General features: G+C 40.6%; 1 protein-coding gene across 2 annotated transcripts in view; it reads right to left on the bottom strand.

The window, feature by feature from the left end:
- Positions 1-13,821, bottom strand: part of LOC129718867 (uncharacterized) — a 40,267-nt gene extending 26,446 nt beyond the window's left edge. For both annotated transcript variants that reach the window (XM_055670046.1, XM_055670047.1), the window contains exon 1: positions 12,943-13,821. In XM_055670046.1, coding sequence (XP_055526021.1) covers positions 12,943-13,344 — 402 coding nt within the window. In that variant the 5' untranslated portion in view covers positions 13,345-13,821. The remainder of the gene's footprint in view (positions 1-12,942) is intronic.
- Between the last annotated feature and the right edge of the window lie 472 nt (positions 13,822-14,293).

The following is a 14,293-nucleotide window of genomic DNA, read 5'->3' as shown; positions in this document are numbered from 1 at the left end:
TCAACAAGCTCATTAGCGACTTTGCATCGCTGGGCGTAGCAGCTGAATATAAGTTATGCGGCATCGGTACGAAGGTTATGCTCCACACGAAGGTGGATTTTGAGAAGGCCACGAAGTTTTTGAAAAATTCTAAATCTGAGTTCTTCACCCATGACATTCCTGGGGAAAAGCCTTTCAAGGTGGTCATCAGAGGCTTGCCAGGTTTCGACCCCAAGCTGATCGGTGCCGAAATCAAGGATCGGTACAAATTGGCCCCAATTGCTGTCTATCCGATCAAACGCAGGAATGGAAATGAAAGGAAATACCCGGACTGCCTCTTTCTGGTTCATTTCCCAAAAGGGACAGTTACACTGAGCGCTTTGCGAGCCATCCGCTCTTTGTTCTCCATTATCATCCGTTGGGAGCCCTATCGAGGAGGCCGTCGAGACGTTACGCAGTGTCAGAGGTGCCTCAACTTCGGTCACGGTACCCGGAACTGCAACATCAAACCGCGTTGCAACATCTGCGCCAAGGACCACTCTACGTCGGATTGCCCGGTGGACGATGCTGGTGCGGTACAGTTTAAGTGTGCTAACTGTAGCAGTGATCACCAGAGCTCTGATCGACAGTGCCCGAAAAGGGAGAGCTTCAAACATATCCGCAAGCAGGCGTCGTCAACCAACCAGCCGAGCAGGAAGAAAGACAGGGCGGAAGATTTTCCTCCTCTGCGTTCATCCCAGCAAGCAGGGCAACCAAGTACGCGTACGCAACTTGACCTTCCACACTCACCAACCGGCGGGTCAGCCGGTCAACGGTCGCCTCCCCCCCCCCTGGCTACTGGCGTCCACCCACAACAACACCACCGAGCGCTGAGTCCGAGAAGTACTCTGCGGATGAGCTGCTAGAAATTTTTAGCAGCATGACCAATGCCCTTCGTGCGTGTCGCAACAAGCCCGAGCAAATCCATATGCTCGGTAAATTTATTATCCAATATGGATCCTAAACCCATCTCCATCGTCACCTGGAACGCTTGCTCTGTTAGAGCAAAAAACATTGAGCTTGCTGACTTTCTCCGCAAGTACAACATCGACGTGGGTCTACTCACAGAGACCCACCTGAAGTCCGGCGACAGTTTTTGGCTGCCGGATCACAACATCATCCGTCTCGATCGCACCAACTCCAGGGGGGGTGGTATATCGTTAGAAAAGGGATGAAATACAACATCTTGCCGCACATACACACCGCCACCATCGAAGCCCTTAGTGTGGAAGTCAAATCAGCTACCGGGTTCATCCGGTTCATCGTCGTCTACTGTCCTCGCCAGTGTAGTATCAGCAACGGTACAGCAATGCAGTTCAAGAACGACCTGGCAACCATCACCAGGACCAACTCCCGCTTCGTCGTTGGGGGAGACCTAAATGCTCGGCACGAGGCTTGGCGGAATTATCGGCAGAATCAGAACGGTCGTCAACTCTTCGAACACTCGCAGCATGGGTTTTATACGGTGCAGTTTCCGGATGAGCCGACTTTCATCTCCCCAGCGGGGAACCCTTCAACCCTGGACTTCTTCCTGGCCAACACCGAGCTCTCCAAACCAGTGGCCCACAACGATCTGAGCTCAGACCACCAACCTGTCGTTGCTGAGGTGGGGATCGGTGTTGCTCCTGCCAGCTGTCTGCGGAAAGATTACCATCATGTCGACTGGGAGCGCTTTGCTCGAATGGTGGACAACAACATCGATGAGGCGCCGCCGCTCGACAGCGTGGAAAACATCGACCAGGCGTTGGAGGGTCTCCAACGAGCCATAAACGTGGCCGACGAGGCGTGTGTGCGACGTGTTCCTGTGAGGGGTAAGTTCCTTGCTATTGATTCCCATACCCGGCTGCTAATTAGACTGCGGAATGTGCGTAGACGCCAGTTCCAGAGGACCAGGGATCTGGACATTAGGCTCGAGGTGACCGATCTGAATAGGCCAATAGCTTCCAGGATGGTCTCACTCCGGAATGAAAATTTCGGACGCTTAGTCCAAAGTTTGGACGACCGCTCCAGGCCATTCTGGAAAGTAGCCAAAGTGCTGAAATCGCACCCCAAACCAGTTCCTCCCCTCAGGGTCGGAGAGAGGCTTCTTGTTGCACCGGTCGAGAGAGCAAATGCGGCAGGCAATCACATTGCCTCATCGCATTTGCTTGGCTCGACCATGGCTAGTCCAATGGAAGACCAGGTCGAGCAGTGCGTCCGCGACCTCGAAAACTTCCCCTGTACCGTTCCTCAAGAACATAAAATCACAGCAGAACAGGTTTGCTCAGCGCTGATGAGTACTAAGAACATGAAGGCTCCTGGGTTTGACGGGGTCTTCAATATGGTCTTAAAAAAGCTCAGCAACAGGGTTCACCTGTTGTTGAGCTCTATCTTCAACAGATGCTTGGAATTGCACTACTATCCAAGCATTTGGAAGATAGCCAAGATCATACCGATCCGCAAACCCGGGAATAATCCGACGTTAGCACCAAGCTACCGTCCGATCAGCCTACTCTCATCGCTGGGCAAACTGTTTGAAAAACTGATCCTCAACCGCATGATGAAGGTGGCTGAGGATAACAACATCTTACTCCCTGAACAGTTTGGGTTTAGGAAGGGTCACTCCACCACGCACCAGCTGGTGCGGGTGATGAACAACATCAGAAGAGACAGGGCTGTATCCAAGTCCACAGCCATTGCATTGTTGGACGTCGAAAAGGCGTTTGACAATGTCTGGCATGACGGTCTGGTATACAAGCTCTGTGCCTTCAACTTTCCATCATATTTGACGAAAATCATCTGCAGCTACCTTCGGCAGAGGTCGTTCAGGGTATCGCTGAATGGTTGTTTATCAAATACTTTTTCCATCCCAGCAGGGGTCCCGCAGGGCAGTCTGCTGGGCCCTTTGCTATACAACATTTACACCTCCGACATTCCTTCCCTGGGAGATGGCTGCGTGCTCTTTCTGTTCGCAGATGACACTGCAATTGCCGTCAAGGGAAGAATGCCTCGTGCGATCACCAACAAACTTCAGCGATGCTTAGACGCCTTTGTCGAGTATGCTAACACCTGGAAAATTAAGATCAACGCTTCCAAAACCCAAACAATAATGTTCCTTCATCGACAATCCCCTAAACTGAAGCCCCCTCCATCATGCGTTATGGTCATGAACGGTATCGGGGTTGAGTGGTCTTCCGAAGTTACCTATCTTGGGCTGCTATTCGACGAGAAGCTTCTTTTCCGATCGCATGTGGAGAGGACATTGGTTAAGTGCTCAGCTTTGGTTCGGTCACTATACCCGCTAATTTGTCGCAGATCTCGCCTCTCAAGAACAAACAAACTGGCAGTCTACAAACAAATAATTGCCCCCGCAGTCTTTTACGCGGCTCCGGTGTGGGAGTCATGTGCACAAACTCACAGGAATAAAATACAGATTGCGCAAAACCGAATCTTACGGATGATCCTCGATTGTCCCTATGATACCAGGATCACAGACCTCCACCAAGAAGCAGCTACTCCAAGAGTAGATGCCAAAATTACAGAAACCAAAACTAAATTTGTACATAAATGTCAGCACTCAGAATACGCTCTATAAGCGGCTTGTATATAGTAGGTTAAGTTAGATTTAAGCTGTAAATAGTAGTCTTAAGTAGTTTCCTTTTCAAACAAACGCCACCAAAGTGGTCAACTTTGGACTAAAATTCTCTGTAATTAAAAAAGGATAGCAAAACAGTAACCAAAACTCACGCACCAAAGATGTAAACAGTAATGTAAATCACTTGAACTTTGTAATAACATGTAAGATACCCAACAAATGCATAAGAATACAGATAAACTTAAACAACAACAACGGAGCCGCTCATAATAGTTCTAGACAGCGACAACAGCAGTCGTCCTTCCTTAGCAGCAGCACTAGCCCTGTGGTTGGTCATCACGTCTCAGGAGCAGCGCGGTTTTTCTCAGCGTGTGTCGCCAGACAGCCATTATTCCCCCCGTGTTGGGGCAGCATGAAGATTGTCATCAGGAAATCCAATTTTGAACATCAAAATGCCTTTTTCAAGGCAAATAAACAAGTCATTGAAAGTTAATAACTTTTGTCAACGCAAGCAAGCATTCTGTGTTGCATCCTAGCAATTCAAATTTGTCGCACCCGTCTAATTTACTGAATGTGAAATAGCTTCCACAGTGCATGTTGTCCGTGTATCTTAATTCCCCCAATGTTAGGGCAGCTCAAAGGTTGTAATTAGCAACCGATTTTGAACAGCAAAATGCTTTTTCGAAGGCAAAGAAAAAAATAATTGAAGGTTAATAATTTTCTGGCATCAACACAAGCAGACATTCTGTGCGGGATGCAATCAAATTCTGTTGTAGTTGTCTAATTTTTACTTTATTTAGTAAACTCCCCACTGTAGGGGCCGCGCAAAGGCTGCGATCAGCATGACCAACTTTGAATAACAAACGGTTAACGTTTATTCACTAAAAAATCATCCAATTCAAAACAGGTTTTTGTCTGAGTACAATAATTTTCACAAAAAGACATTAAAAATTTTACCGCATTATTAGACGCGTTTCTCCAGTCATGCCTCGTGAACGTGAAGGTTCCCTATCACAGACATAGATTTCGTGCTCCAGCACGTTACAACACGTGGAAATTGTCTTTTTTCTAGTGCAACATTTCTTGGAAGTGTTTTATTATTCTCGGGTAAGAGACTACGAGTGCATTTATTGCATTTATTGAGAAATCCATCGGAAGTGTATTCAGTGCTATGTCTAAATATATGAACGCCAAATACAAGCGTGATGCTCGGAAACGCGCGAAGGACCAGCATGGGGGAAGTGCATCGAAGAAACCAAGTACCAGTACGGAGGGCAATGTAAAAGCAGCCAGAGGTAACACGTGTCCAACCTCTGGTTGGGACGCTGGAGAAGGGCCTTCTACTAGAGGTAGGAGAAATCGAACCATTTATTTATTCCGTATGCTCTCATGTCTAATTTACCTTGGATATAATACTGCGAAAATGATGAAATTTATATATTGTCGTGCATGCAATATAAGCATAACTTTTGAACTCTCCTAAGGGATGTAATAAAAGGCAAAATAATTCTAACTTTTAATTCTCATCATTTTCGTTGCATAAACAAAAATTTACAAAAGGTACAACAGTTTACTGAAACAAAAGGTCTGAACTGTGCCTAAAAGGTTCCGCACATAATATACCATAAGTCCTCATCTAAATGTCATATCTGCATAAAAGAGCACGAAAAGTTCTGATTGCATTTTTTAAGTAGAATACTTCTCTCAGGAAGTTCGGCTACATAGGAATGTGAAATGAAAATCTAAAACCGAAAAAAGTGAAAAATATGTCCAATTTCAAATGCTAAGAAATCGGTTAGTTTTCGATGGATTTCCTTCGTTTTTGCAGCAATCGATTAGAAAATCTTCTAAGATTCCTACCAAATGCAGGAAATTGCAATTTTTTTTATTCGAACTTTTGTACTATTGAAAATTCTTAAGCCTCGTTAAAACACAAATTTCGACCTCTGATTGGTTGTTATACGATTGCTTTCCCAAGCACGGTCGACAGAGTTATGGACCTAGTAAATTGAATAATGCATTATTTGGCCTAAATAAGAGCCTTCATCAGATATTAAACAGATATTTCATCAGATATTAAACTGAACAACTGAAATTTGAAGAACACAAATGAATATTTGAAGAGTTAATATTTTCGCTATAATCCAAAGTTAATTATCTTCATCTACATGCATACTCTGCCCATTATTATGTATTTGCGTCACTTAGTGTTTGGCTACGGTGATGCAGAACGCAAATGACGGCGCGATGCGATTCGGCAAGACGAAATGTGTTGAAATGTATAGCTCTACTTCGCCGTAAAAAGAGCTGTACATTTCACCACGGTAAGACGAATCGCATCGCGCCGTCATTCGCGTTCTGCATAACTGTAGCCTTTGTTCCGTTTCCGTTCAATGATGTCGTATTTAATGTGCATATTACAATTCGGCAGCACTTCAACTGCTCGTTTGCGCAAAATTTTAAAAATATTCAATACACTTAATTCAAAATATCAGTCAAAATGAAATGAAATTAGAAAAATGACTGACACGCAAGCAGCCGGGTTATCTTTCTTTCAAAAGTATTCTACTTCAACCTTGCGGTCGTGGCTTTGCATACAACCTTCCTGTGATTTTTGTACAACAATACGAATAAAACACGTTTTCACAGCAAAGTATATTTTGCACGTTTTCTAACGCGGATTACAATTCCCTGCGATTATATTTCTCTGCATTGGCCAGGGATTGGCCGGCAGTAATCAGGTTCCTCAGAAGATAGCTCATCCTAGTTCGAGAGTTGATACATTTGTTGTAAATGTTTTGCATTTGTGTCAAGTGGGAGTAGGCGTAGGGAGAAGAGTGGGAGTAGAGTCCGAAGATATGTCGCTCAGTTTGGTGACATTTCGCCCGATTAGATTGATTGGTGTACTAGGATTGAACGATTGAACCAACTTCTCCCACGTGCTTCGCTTTGCCTCCGGGATGGTTTTCCTGGAGGCTTTCCAAGCCAACTGGAACACTTTTAATGCCTCAACCTTTTCTGGATGGTCGACCGTTAATTTTTCCATTTTCTTTAGCAGTGTTCTTCGCTACTTAACCGCTTTCTTCACTTCAGTATTCCACCAGCTAACCGATTTTCTACCCACCCTTTGTTCGTGGAATGAAATTCAATTGCACTAGACTTCCCCCCTCCCGTAAGTTTGTTCATGTCGGAAATTTTATCCATTCTAAATGAGGTATACTTAGCTAACTAACAGAATAGTATTCTGTCGACCTTTTAGGGGAAAGCTCGCATGCAACAATCCAGAGGACGTAATTTTCGTTTCAACAAGTCTTTACCAATTTTCAATAGTACGATAGTTCGCATAATCAAACAACATTTTTCTGAATTTGGGCGGATGCGCGTATAATTTTCCAAGCGATTGCTGCAAAAATGAAGTTCCGTTAATGGATTTTCAATTCACAATCCTATGTGGTAGGCTAAAGAAAAACGTAGTTCTACGTAAAAAAAAATTGACTGGAAGTTACGCAAATTCGAAAAAAAAAAATTCAATCCAGCCATTCTTAAACTATTTTCCGTGGTAAGTATTAGTGACATTTATAACTTCCAAGTTTAATAAAAACGCGGTGACAGAGAAAAAATGTAGTTTTTTGTTCGACTGGCATAATTGTTGCATTCTTTTAATTGCAATGTAGATCCTCAGAACTGCTTTTGTTAATCAGACATTGTCTCAGAAATAAAGGAGTCCCGGAAGGCTAAAAAATAATAAAATAATCTAAGTTAGGTAATATCATAATTATAAAAAAACCCTCTCGATAAAATCCAAAACAGGAAAAGAAGATAAAATAAACTCAACTTTGTTCCTCAAATGAAGCTCAGGTTTGCATGAAAACGTACCTAAAACCAGAAAAGGTTTAGAAAGGGAAATGGAAAGTGGTCCCAATCATAATCAGGATCTAAGAAAAATATTTCTGCAGACAAGAATAATCAATTCAAACCAAGAAGAACCGAGAGAAATCTAATAAAATTACCTGAAAGATCGAAATAGAAATCCATATGATGAACCCTAGCATGACCGGAAGTTCGAGAAAAGACCTATGTTACATCGAACTCAGAATCGCTAAATTCAAAAACAGTGTTTCTAAATTAGGGATAGAATCGCCAAAAACGTTTGCGTAATCTTTTTTTTTTTTTTTAAGGGGGGATTTGTTAGTAGCTTAAGTATTTATGATAAATATTAGTAAATAATGAGTATGTGTGTCCAATCACAAATGGTGACTTCTCAACACTGTTAGAAATTTGTAATTTTCATTATTAGGATTTGTTTGCTTTCGCAATTAGGACTTATCGTTCGTAGGGATTTAAACCTACTTGTCAGAAAAGGGGAAGTAAACTTACAACTAACTTAATTGCTAACTTATTGGCTATAAAGAGAGCTTATCGTAGCAATTGAGGATTGCAACGATTTTTGTCGAAAATTGTTAATAATTTTATTTGACATAGCTTCTAATGGTTCAACACCAGTAAGTCTATGTAATTCGAGTGTACCAAACCAAGGAGGACGCTTCAAAATCATTTTCAGAATTTTATTCTGAATCCTTTGGAGCGTTTTCTTCCTTGTTGAACAGCAACTTGACGGTATCGGTACAGCATAAAGCATTGCTGGTCTAAAAATTTGTTTGTAAATCAAAAGTTTGTTCTTTAAACAAAGTTTAGAATTCCTGTTAATGAGAGGATATAAACATCTCGTATATTTGATGCACTTGGCTTGTATATTCTCTATGTGCTCTTTGAAAATAAGTTTTTTATCGTAAATTAGTCCCAAGTACTTAACCTTGTCAGACCAACTTAAAATAACCCCATTCACCTTGACAACGTGATTATTGTTTGGCTTGAGGAAAGAAGCCCTAGGCTTATGCGGAAAAATTATCATTTGAGTTTTAGAAGCATTTGGAGAGATTTTCCACTTTTGCAAGTAGGAAGAAAGAAGATCTCAACTTTTCTGCAATCGACTGCATATGACACGAAGACTTTTTCCTTTTACGGAAATGCTTGTGTCATCGCAGAACAATGACTTTGTGCATCCTGGAGGCAAATCAGGAAGATCTGAAGTGAATATGTTGTACAGGACTGGACCCAAGACTGAACCTTGAGGTACACTTGCTCTGACAGGAAATCTATCAGATTTTGAATTCTGATAGACAACCTGCAGAGTTCGATCAGTAAGATAATTTTTTAAAATTTTGATTAGGAAAATTGGAAAATTAAAAGTTTGCAATTTCGCAATCAAACCTTTATGCCAAACACTGTCGAATGCTTTTTCTATGTCTAAAAGAGCAGCTCCAGTGGAATAACCTTCAGATTTGTTAGCTCGTATTATATTAGTAACTCGGAGCAATTGATGAGTTGTGGAATGCCCATGGCGAAATCCAAACTGTTCATTTGCGAAAATTGAATTTTCATTGATGTGTGACATCATTCTGTTAAGAATAATTCTCTCAAACAGTTTACTTATTGAAGAAAGCAAACTGATTGGTCGATAACTTGAAACTTCAGCTGGGTTCTTATCCGGTTTTAAAATTGGAGTAATTTTTGCATTTTTCCATAATTTGGGGAAATATGCAATTTTGAGGCAGCAATTGAAAATTTTCACTAAAAATTCCATTGTGCTCTCAGGGAGATGTTTGATTAGTATATTAAAGATTCCATCGTCAACAGGTGCTTTCATATTTTTGAAATTTTTAATAATTGATTTAATCTCATTCAAGTTAGTTTCAATTATTTCTGCAGGTAAAAAATTCTGGGAAGAAATTAAATCAAATTGACGTGTGACTTCATTTTCAATTGGACTCACAAAGTTCAAATTTGAGTTATGAACATTCTCAAACTGCTGAGCAAGTCTTTGAGCCTTTTGTTCATTGGATACAAAAAAACGTTCACCATCTTTTAAAACTGGAATAGGCTTTGAAGGTTTCTTAAGAATCTTCGACAGCTTCCAAAATGGTTTTGAATATGGTTTCAATTTTTCAACTTAAGTCTCAAAATTTTGATTTCTCAGAAGAGTAAATCTATGTTTAATCTCTTTCTGTAAATCTTTATAAATAGTTTTAAAAACAGGGTCACGAGAACGTTGATATTGACGTCTGCGGACATTTTTCAAACGAATTAGAAGTTGAAGATTTTCGTCAATGATTGCTGAATCAAATTTCACTTGAGCCTTTTAAACAGAATAATTCCTGGCATCAACAATTGCACATTTTAATGCTTTAATGTTTTGCAAATCAAGCTCATCATTATTGAAATTTCTCTCAATATGAGTTTTGTATCTTTCCCAATTAGCCTTGTTATAATTAAAAACAGAGCTTATAGGGTTTAAAACTGATTCATGTGATAAAGAAAAAGTTATTGGAAGATGGTCAGAATCAAAGTCAGCATGTGTGATCAAATCACTACATACATGACTTTGATCTGTTAGCACCAAATCAATTGTTGAAGGGTTTCTTACAGAAGAAAAGCATGTAGGACTATTCGGAGACAAAATAGAATAGTATCCTGAACAACAATCATTGAATAAAATTTTGCCATTGGAATTACTTTGAGAATTATTCCATGAACGATGTTTAGCGTTAAAATCGCCGATTATGAAAAATTTCGAACGATTTCTGGTGAGTTTTTGTAAATCACCTTTAAAATAATTTTTGAGCTCGCGTGTGCATTGAAATGGTAAATATGCTGCGGCAATAAATAAAATCCCAAGTTCAGTTTGAACTTCAATTCCCAAAGTTTCAATAACTTTCGTCTCAAGATGGGGAAGAGCACGATGTTTGATTCGGCGATGAATAACAATTGCAACTCCACCGCCGGAACCCTGAATCCTATCATATCTATGAACCACGTAATTGGGATCATATTTTAATTTTATGTTAGGTTTCAAAAATGTTTCTGTAATAATTGCAATATGCACATTATTTACTGTTAAAAAATTAAAAAGCTCATTCTCATTGGCCTTCAATGAGCGAGCATTCCAATTTAATATTTTAATTGTTTTATTTAAAATCATTGCTAAATTTTAAATTAGAAACAATTTTAATAGTAAAATTTGTGCCTATTTGAATGGCTTCAAACATTGAATTTGCCTGCAACATGGCGTTCATAAGATCGAACATTGCCTGTTGCAAAAAAGAAAGTTTACCTGCCGTAATCAACTGCCAGGCAGTTGACATTAGAAAAAATATTTTCGGTAGCAATATTAGCTGGGGTAATAGGTGTACAATTATTTTCTAGCGTGTTTTGCTTACCCATATTAACGGTCATTTTCGAACTACCAACACTAGGCGGTATAATGTTCGAACTACCTGTAACCTGTGCATAAGTTAAACGGGTATGCAAAGGAGTAGGTAAACTATGCGTCACTGGTACGCTTGGAGAATTTTGTTTTGAAGTTGGTTTTAATTGAGAAATTGAATTTTGTTTACCTTGCCTTGCCTTAACAATTGCTAAACGGACTGGGCATTGATAAAAATTAGACGTATGGTTGCCGCTACAATTCGCACAGCGAAAATTTTTACTCTCTTTCACAGGACATGTGTCCTTTTTGTGAGAAGAGTCTCCACAATTAAGACATTTTTGGTCCATGTTACAGAATTTGGAACCATGGCAACGTTGGCAAGTACGGCATTGGGTAATGTGCTTTTCACCTCCGCTATACTTCCTATAAATTTCCCACTTTACACGCACATTATACAAAGCATGTGCCTTTTCAAAAAATTTTAAGTTGTTAACCTCATTGCGGTTAAGATGAATTAAATAATTAACAAGGGAAATTCCAGTTCTCTGACTGTTTTCGCCTCGCGATTTTTGTTTCATTAGAATTACTTGGGTAGGGGCTATGCCAAGTAATTCTGTTAAAGTAAGTTTGATCTCATCAACGGTTTGATCGTTGGTGAGACCTTTCAAGACAACCTTGAACGGCTTGGCGTTCTTGTGTCGTATGTAAAAAATTTGTACATCTTGTCAGTTAAATACTGAACAAGACGATCACGACCCTTTACTGAGTCGGCTAATAAGCGGCATTCACCTCTACGGCCAATTTGATAGGTAACTTTAACGTCAGAAACAAACGTTGAAAGTTCCTTTTTGAATATATTAAATTCAGAAGAAATAGTTACCACAATAGGTGGAACTTTCTCCTTTTTTAAAGATTTTAAATTTTGTATAGTTTCATTATTGGTAACTTCCATTTCACCAGCTTCATGCTCAAGCAAAATATCAAAAGGATTGTCACTACAGACACTCGAAGTGTCAGAAAGAGATGCCTCTCTTTTCCTCCCCGCAGCGATGCGAGGTTTCTTTTTCCGTCCAGCCATTTCAGGTGATACGAAAAAAGTTAAAACAAATGTTAAATTCAAAAGTAGGTAGTCTTGAGAAAGACTGATGGGAAATAACTTTCAGGTAGTCTTTAAAAGACACACTGACAAAACACAAACTTTGAAGCTATAGGCAGTCAAAGACCAGTCCACAAGCAACCGAAAAAACGTCTGATCTGTAGGACAGTTCAAGACGCACTGATTGCGTAATCTTTAAAAAAACAGTTAAGCTCAGTTAAACATCACTGGAGTTTTCCATTATAGTCCAAACAAAAAAAAATCCAAATATCAAAATTCAAAGAGTTTGTCCACATAATAACAAACAAATCTTATATAGGACAAAAACTGACCTCAAAACGGCGATTCTACGAAACAGTACAGTTCAATACTGAAATAGGTTTATCTCGATGTAAGGTTACCTTATTCTAAATCTGTTTAATGTAATATCTCTATAATACTCAAAGATACAGTAACAATTTAACATGATCCTCCCTGTTTCGCGGGGAGAGGGTCGTATTCTTGGTCAAAAGTGGTTGAAACATAAAAATCTCGCTTCAGCTATCGGCCAAACCTGAGCGTCTTCGATAAAGTTGATTCATTCAAAATGTTGAATGCTTTTGACATTCCATTCGTGACACCCAGTCACACTACGCCACTTGATACGAGCCGTAGATAGCTAATCAGAAGGAGCGTCGTTGTCAAAGCCGTTGTCAAGTAAACAAAAACGTACTCATAAGGCATGTTTTCAAAACGTTACTATTAACTATTAACTATTACTATTAACTATTAACGGTGAATTTCTGTTTTTGTGGTTAGCTCTCAGTTTTCAGTCAGTGTTCAAATCTTAACGTATTTTTTCAAAAGAATTCAAACAATTTTTGTGTTGATTTCAGGTGGTTCCGTTGAATTTTTGCTGTCTGTGGTCGGAATATTTTCAAAAGTAGTTTCCCCTGCTGGTCCGTAATTCTGATTTTTTTTAAATAAATTTCAGATGATTTAACTTACTACAATATTGTCCGCCGGATTGTTATCCTGGCTCATGTTGGCCTGAACATGTTCGGTAAACAGCAGCTCCAAGTCAACATTCTCATCCAAATCCAGAAAATTGGTAATCGGGATATGATCCGGCTCCAAAAAGGTAAAATTTCTCGTTCCATAATGCTTCAACTCCACAATCACCGTACTGAGACCGATGTTATCGGCTTCATCCGACACCTCCTCTGTAGCGGTCGGAACGCTGCCATTCGAGCTATCCACCGTAGTTGGTTTCGTTTCATTGTTCGCAGCACTAGTAACTTCACTTCTCCTTCTCGGTACATCGGCGGCAAGCACGGACAAAAACAAAAAACAACTTCCTACGAGGACAACCGTAACAAACAAACACTCCGGCACTAGGGTCGAGCCCATTCTGGCAACACTACAAGCTCAACTAAATCCCACTGTTCGCAGCCGAGAAGTTTAAAAACTTTCATGCTGGGCACTGAATTCTGAGAGTCGAAGGCAATTAAAATTGCCTTTTTGCTTGGCCTTTAACAAGCGCGCGCAATTTTTCACGGAAGCTGTAGGCTTCCGATCGCGATCACTGACCAGAGGCGATTGGCGCCGATAGTTTAGATTTTTCTTGTGCTCACTAGTCAACACCTTTCCACGTTGTACTGTCCCTGACACATGGTACGATGGGTTTTTGACTTGACAAGTCTCATCTTTGGCAATTGATCTCGAACCGCGAACCGCGGTTTAGACAAAGAAAGTCCGAAAAAAAAACAAACTTTCAAGGACATCAACGAGCCACGCGACTTAGACACAAGGCTACCACTTCCGCGTGTGTTTTTGTTAGCTCGAAACAAAACAACAATCGGCGTGTGTGCAACAGAAGCCCGATTTGGTTCGCGGTCAAGAGTGGACTGAAAAGCGCACTGCCTCGGATATTGCTGGTGGGCTTTTTACTGGCGCTGCCTGGTAGGAGGACGCGAAATGGTTGGCTGAAGTGGAAAAAAGTGGCTTTCGTGTCCTATGCGATTGAGCCCCCGTTTTGGAGGGTTTTTCGCGCATCAGAAGGTGGCTAATGAAATGAACGAAACCTATCAAGTAGATTATTAGGCTGAGCGGTAAAACGCATATATTTTCGAGGAAGGTGTCAAAATGTTCGGATTTGAGGGTTGTCGTGATGGTTGGCCGGTTCGATGCTGAAACCAATTTTTTTTTTTCGGATGTTCTTTGGGATTGACTTTCTATAACAAAACTGTCATAAAACTAAAACAATAAACATTGTGAAATGCAAAGTCATTACCTTTCAACAGTAACAAGTTATGCGTGTCCTTCGAAGTGGTCACGACAAGCTGTCTGTCTGGGCGCG

This window comes from Wyeomyia smithii, chromosome 1 (assembly GCF_029784165.1).
Source record: "Wyeomyia smithii strain HCP4-BCI-WySm-NY-G18 chromosome 1, ASM2978416v1, whole genome shotgun sequence".
NCBI classification, from domain to species: Eukaryota; Metazoa; Arthropoda; class Insecta; order Diptera; family Culicidae; genus Wyeomyia; species Wyeomyia smithii.
The sequence above is the reverse complement of the archived record's forward strand: the minus strand, read 5'-3'. Positions and strand labels throughout refer to the sequence as shown.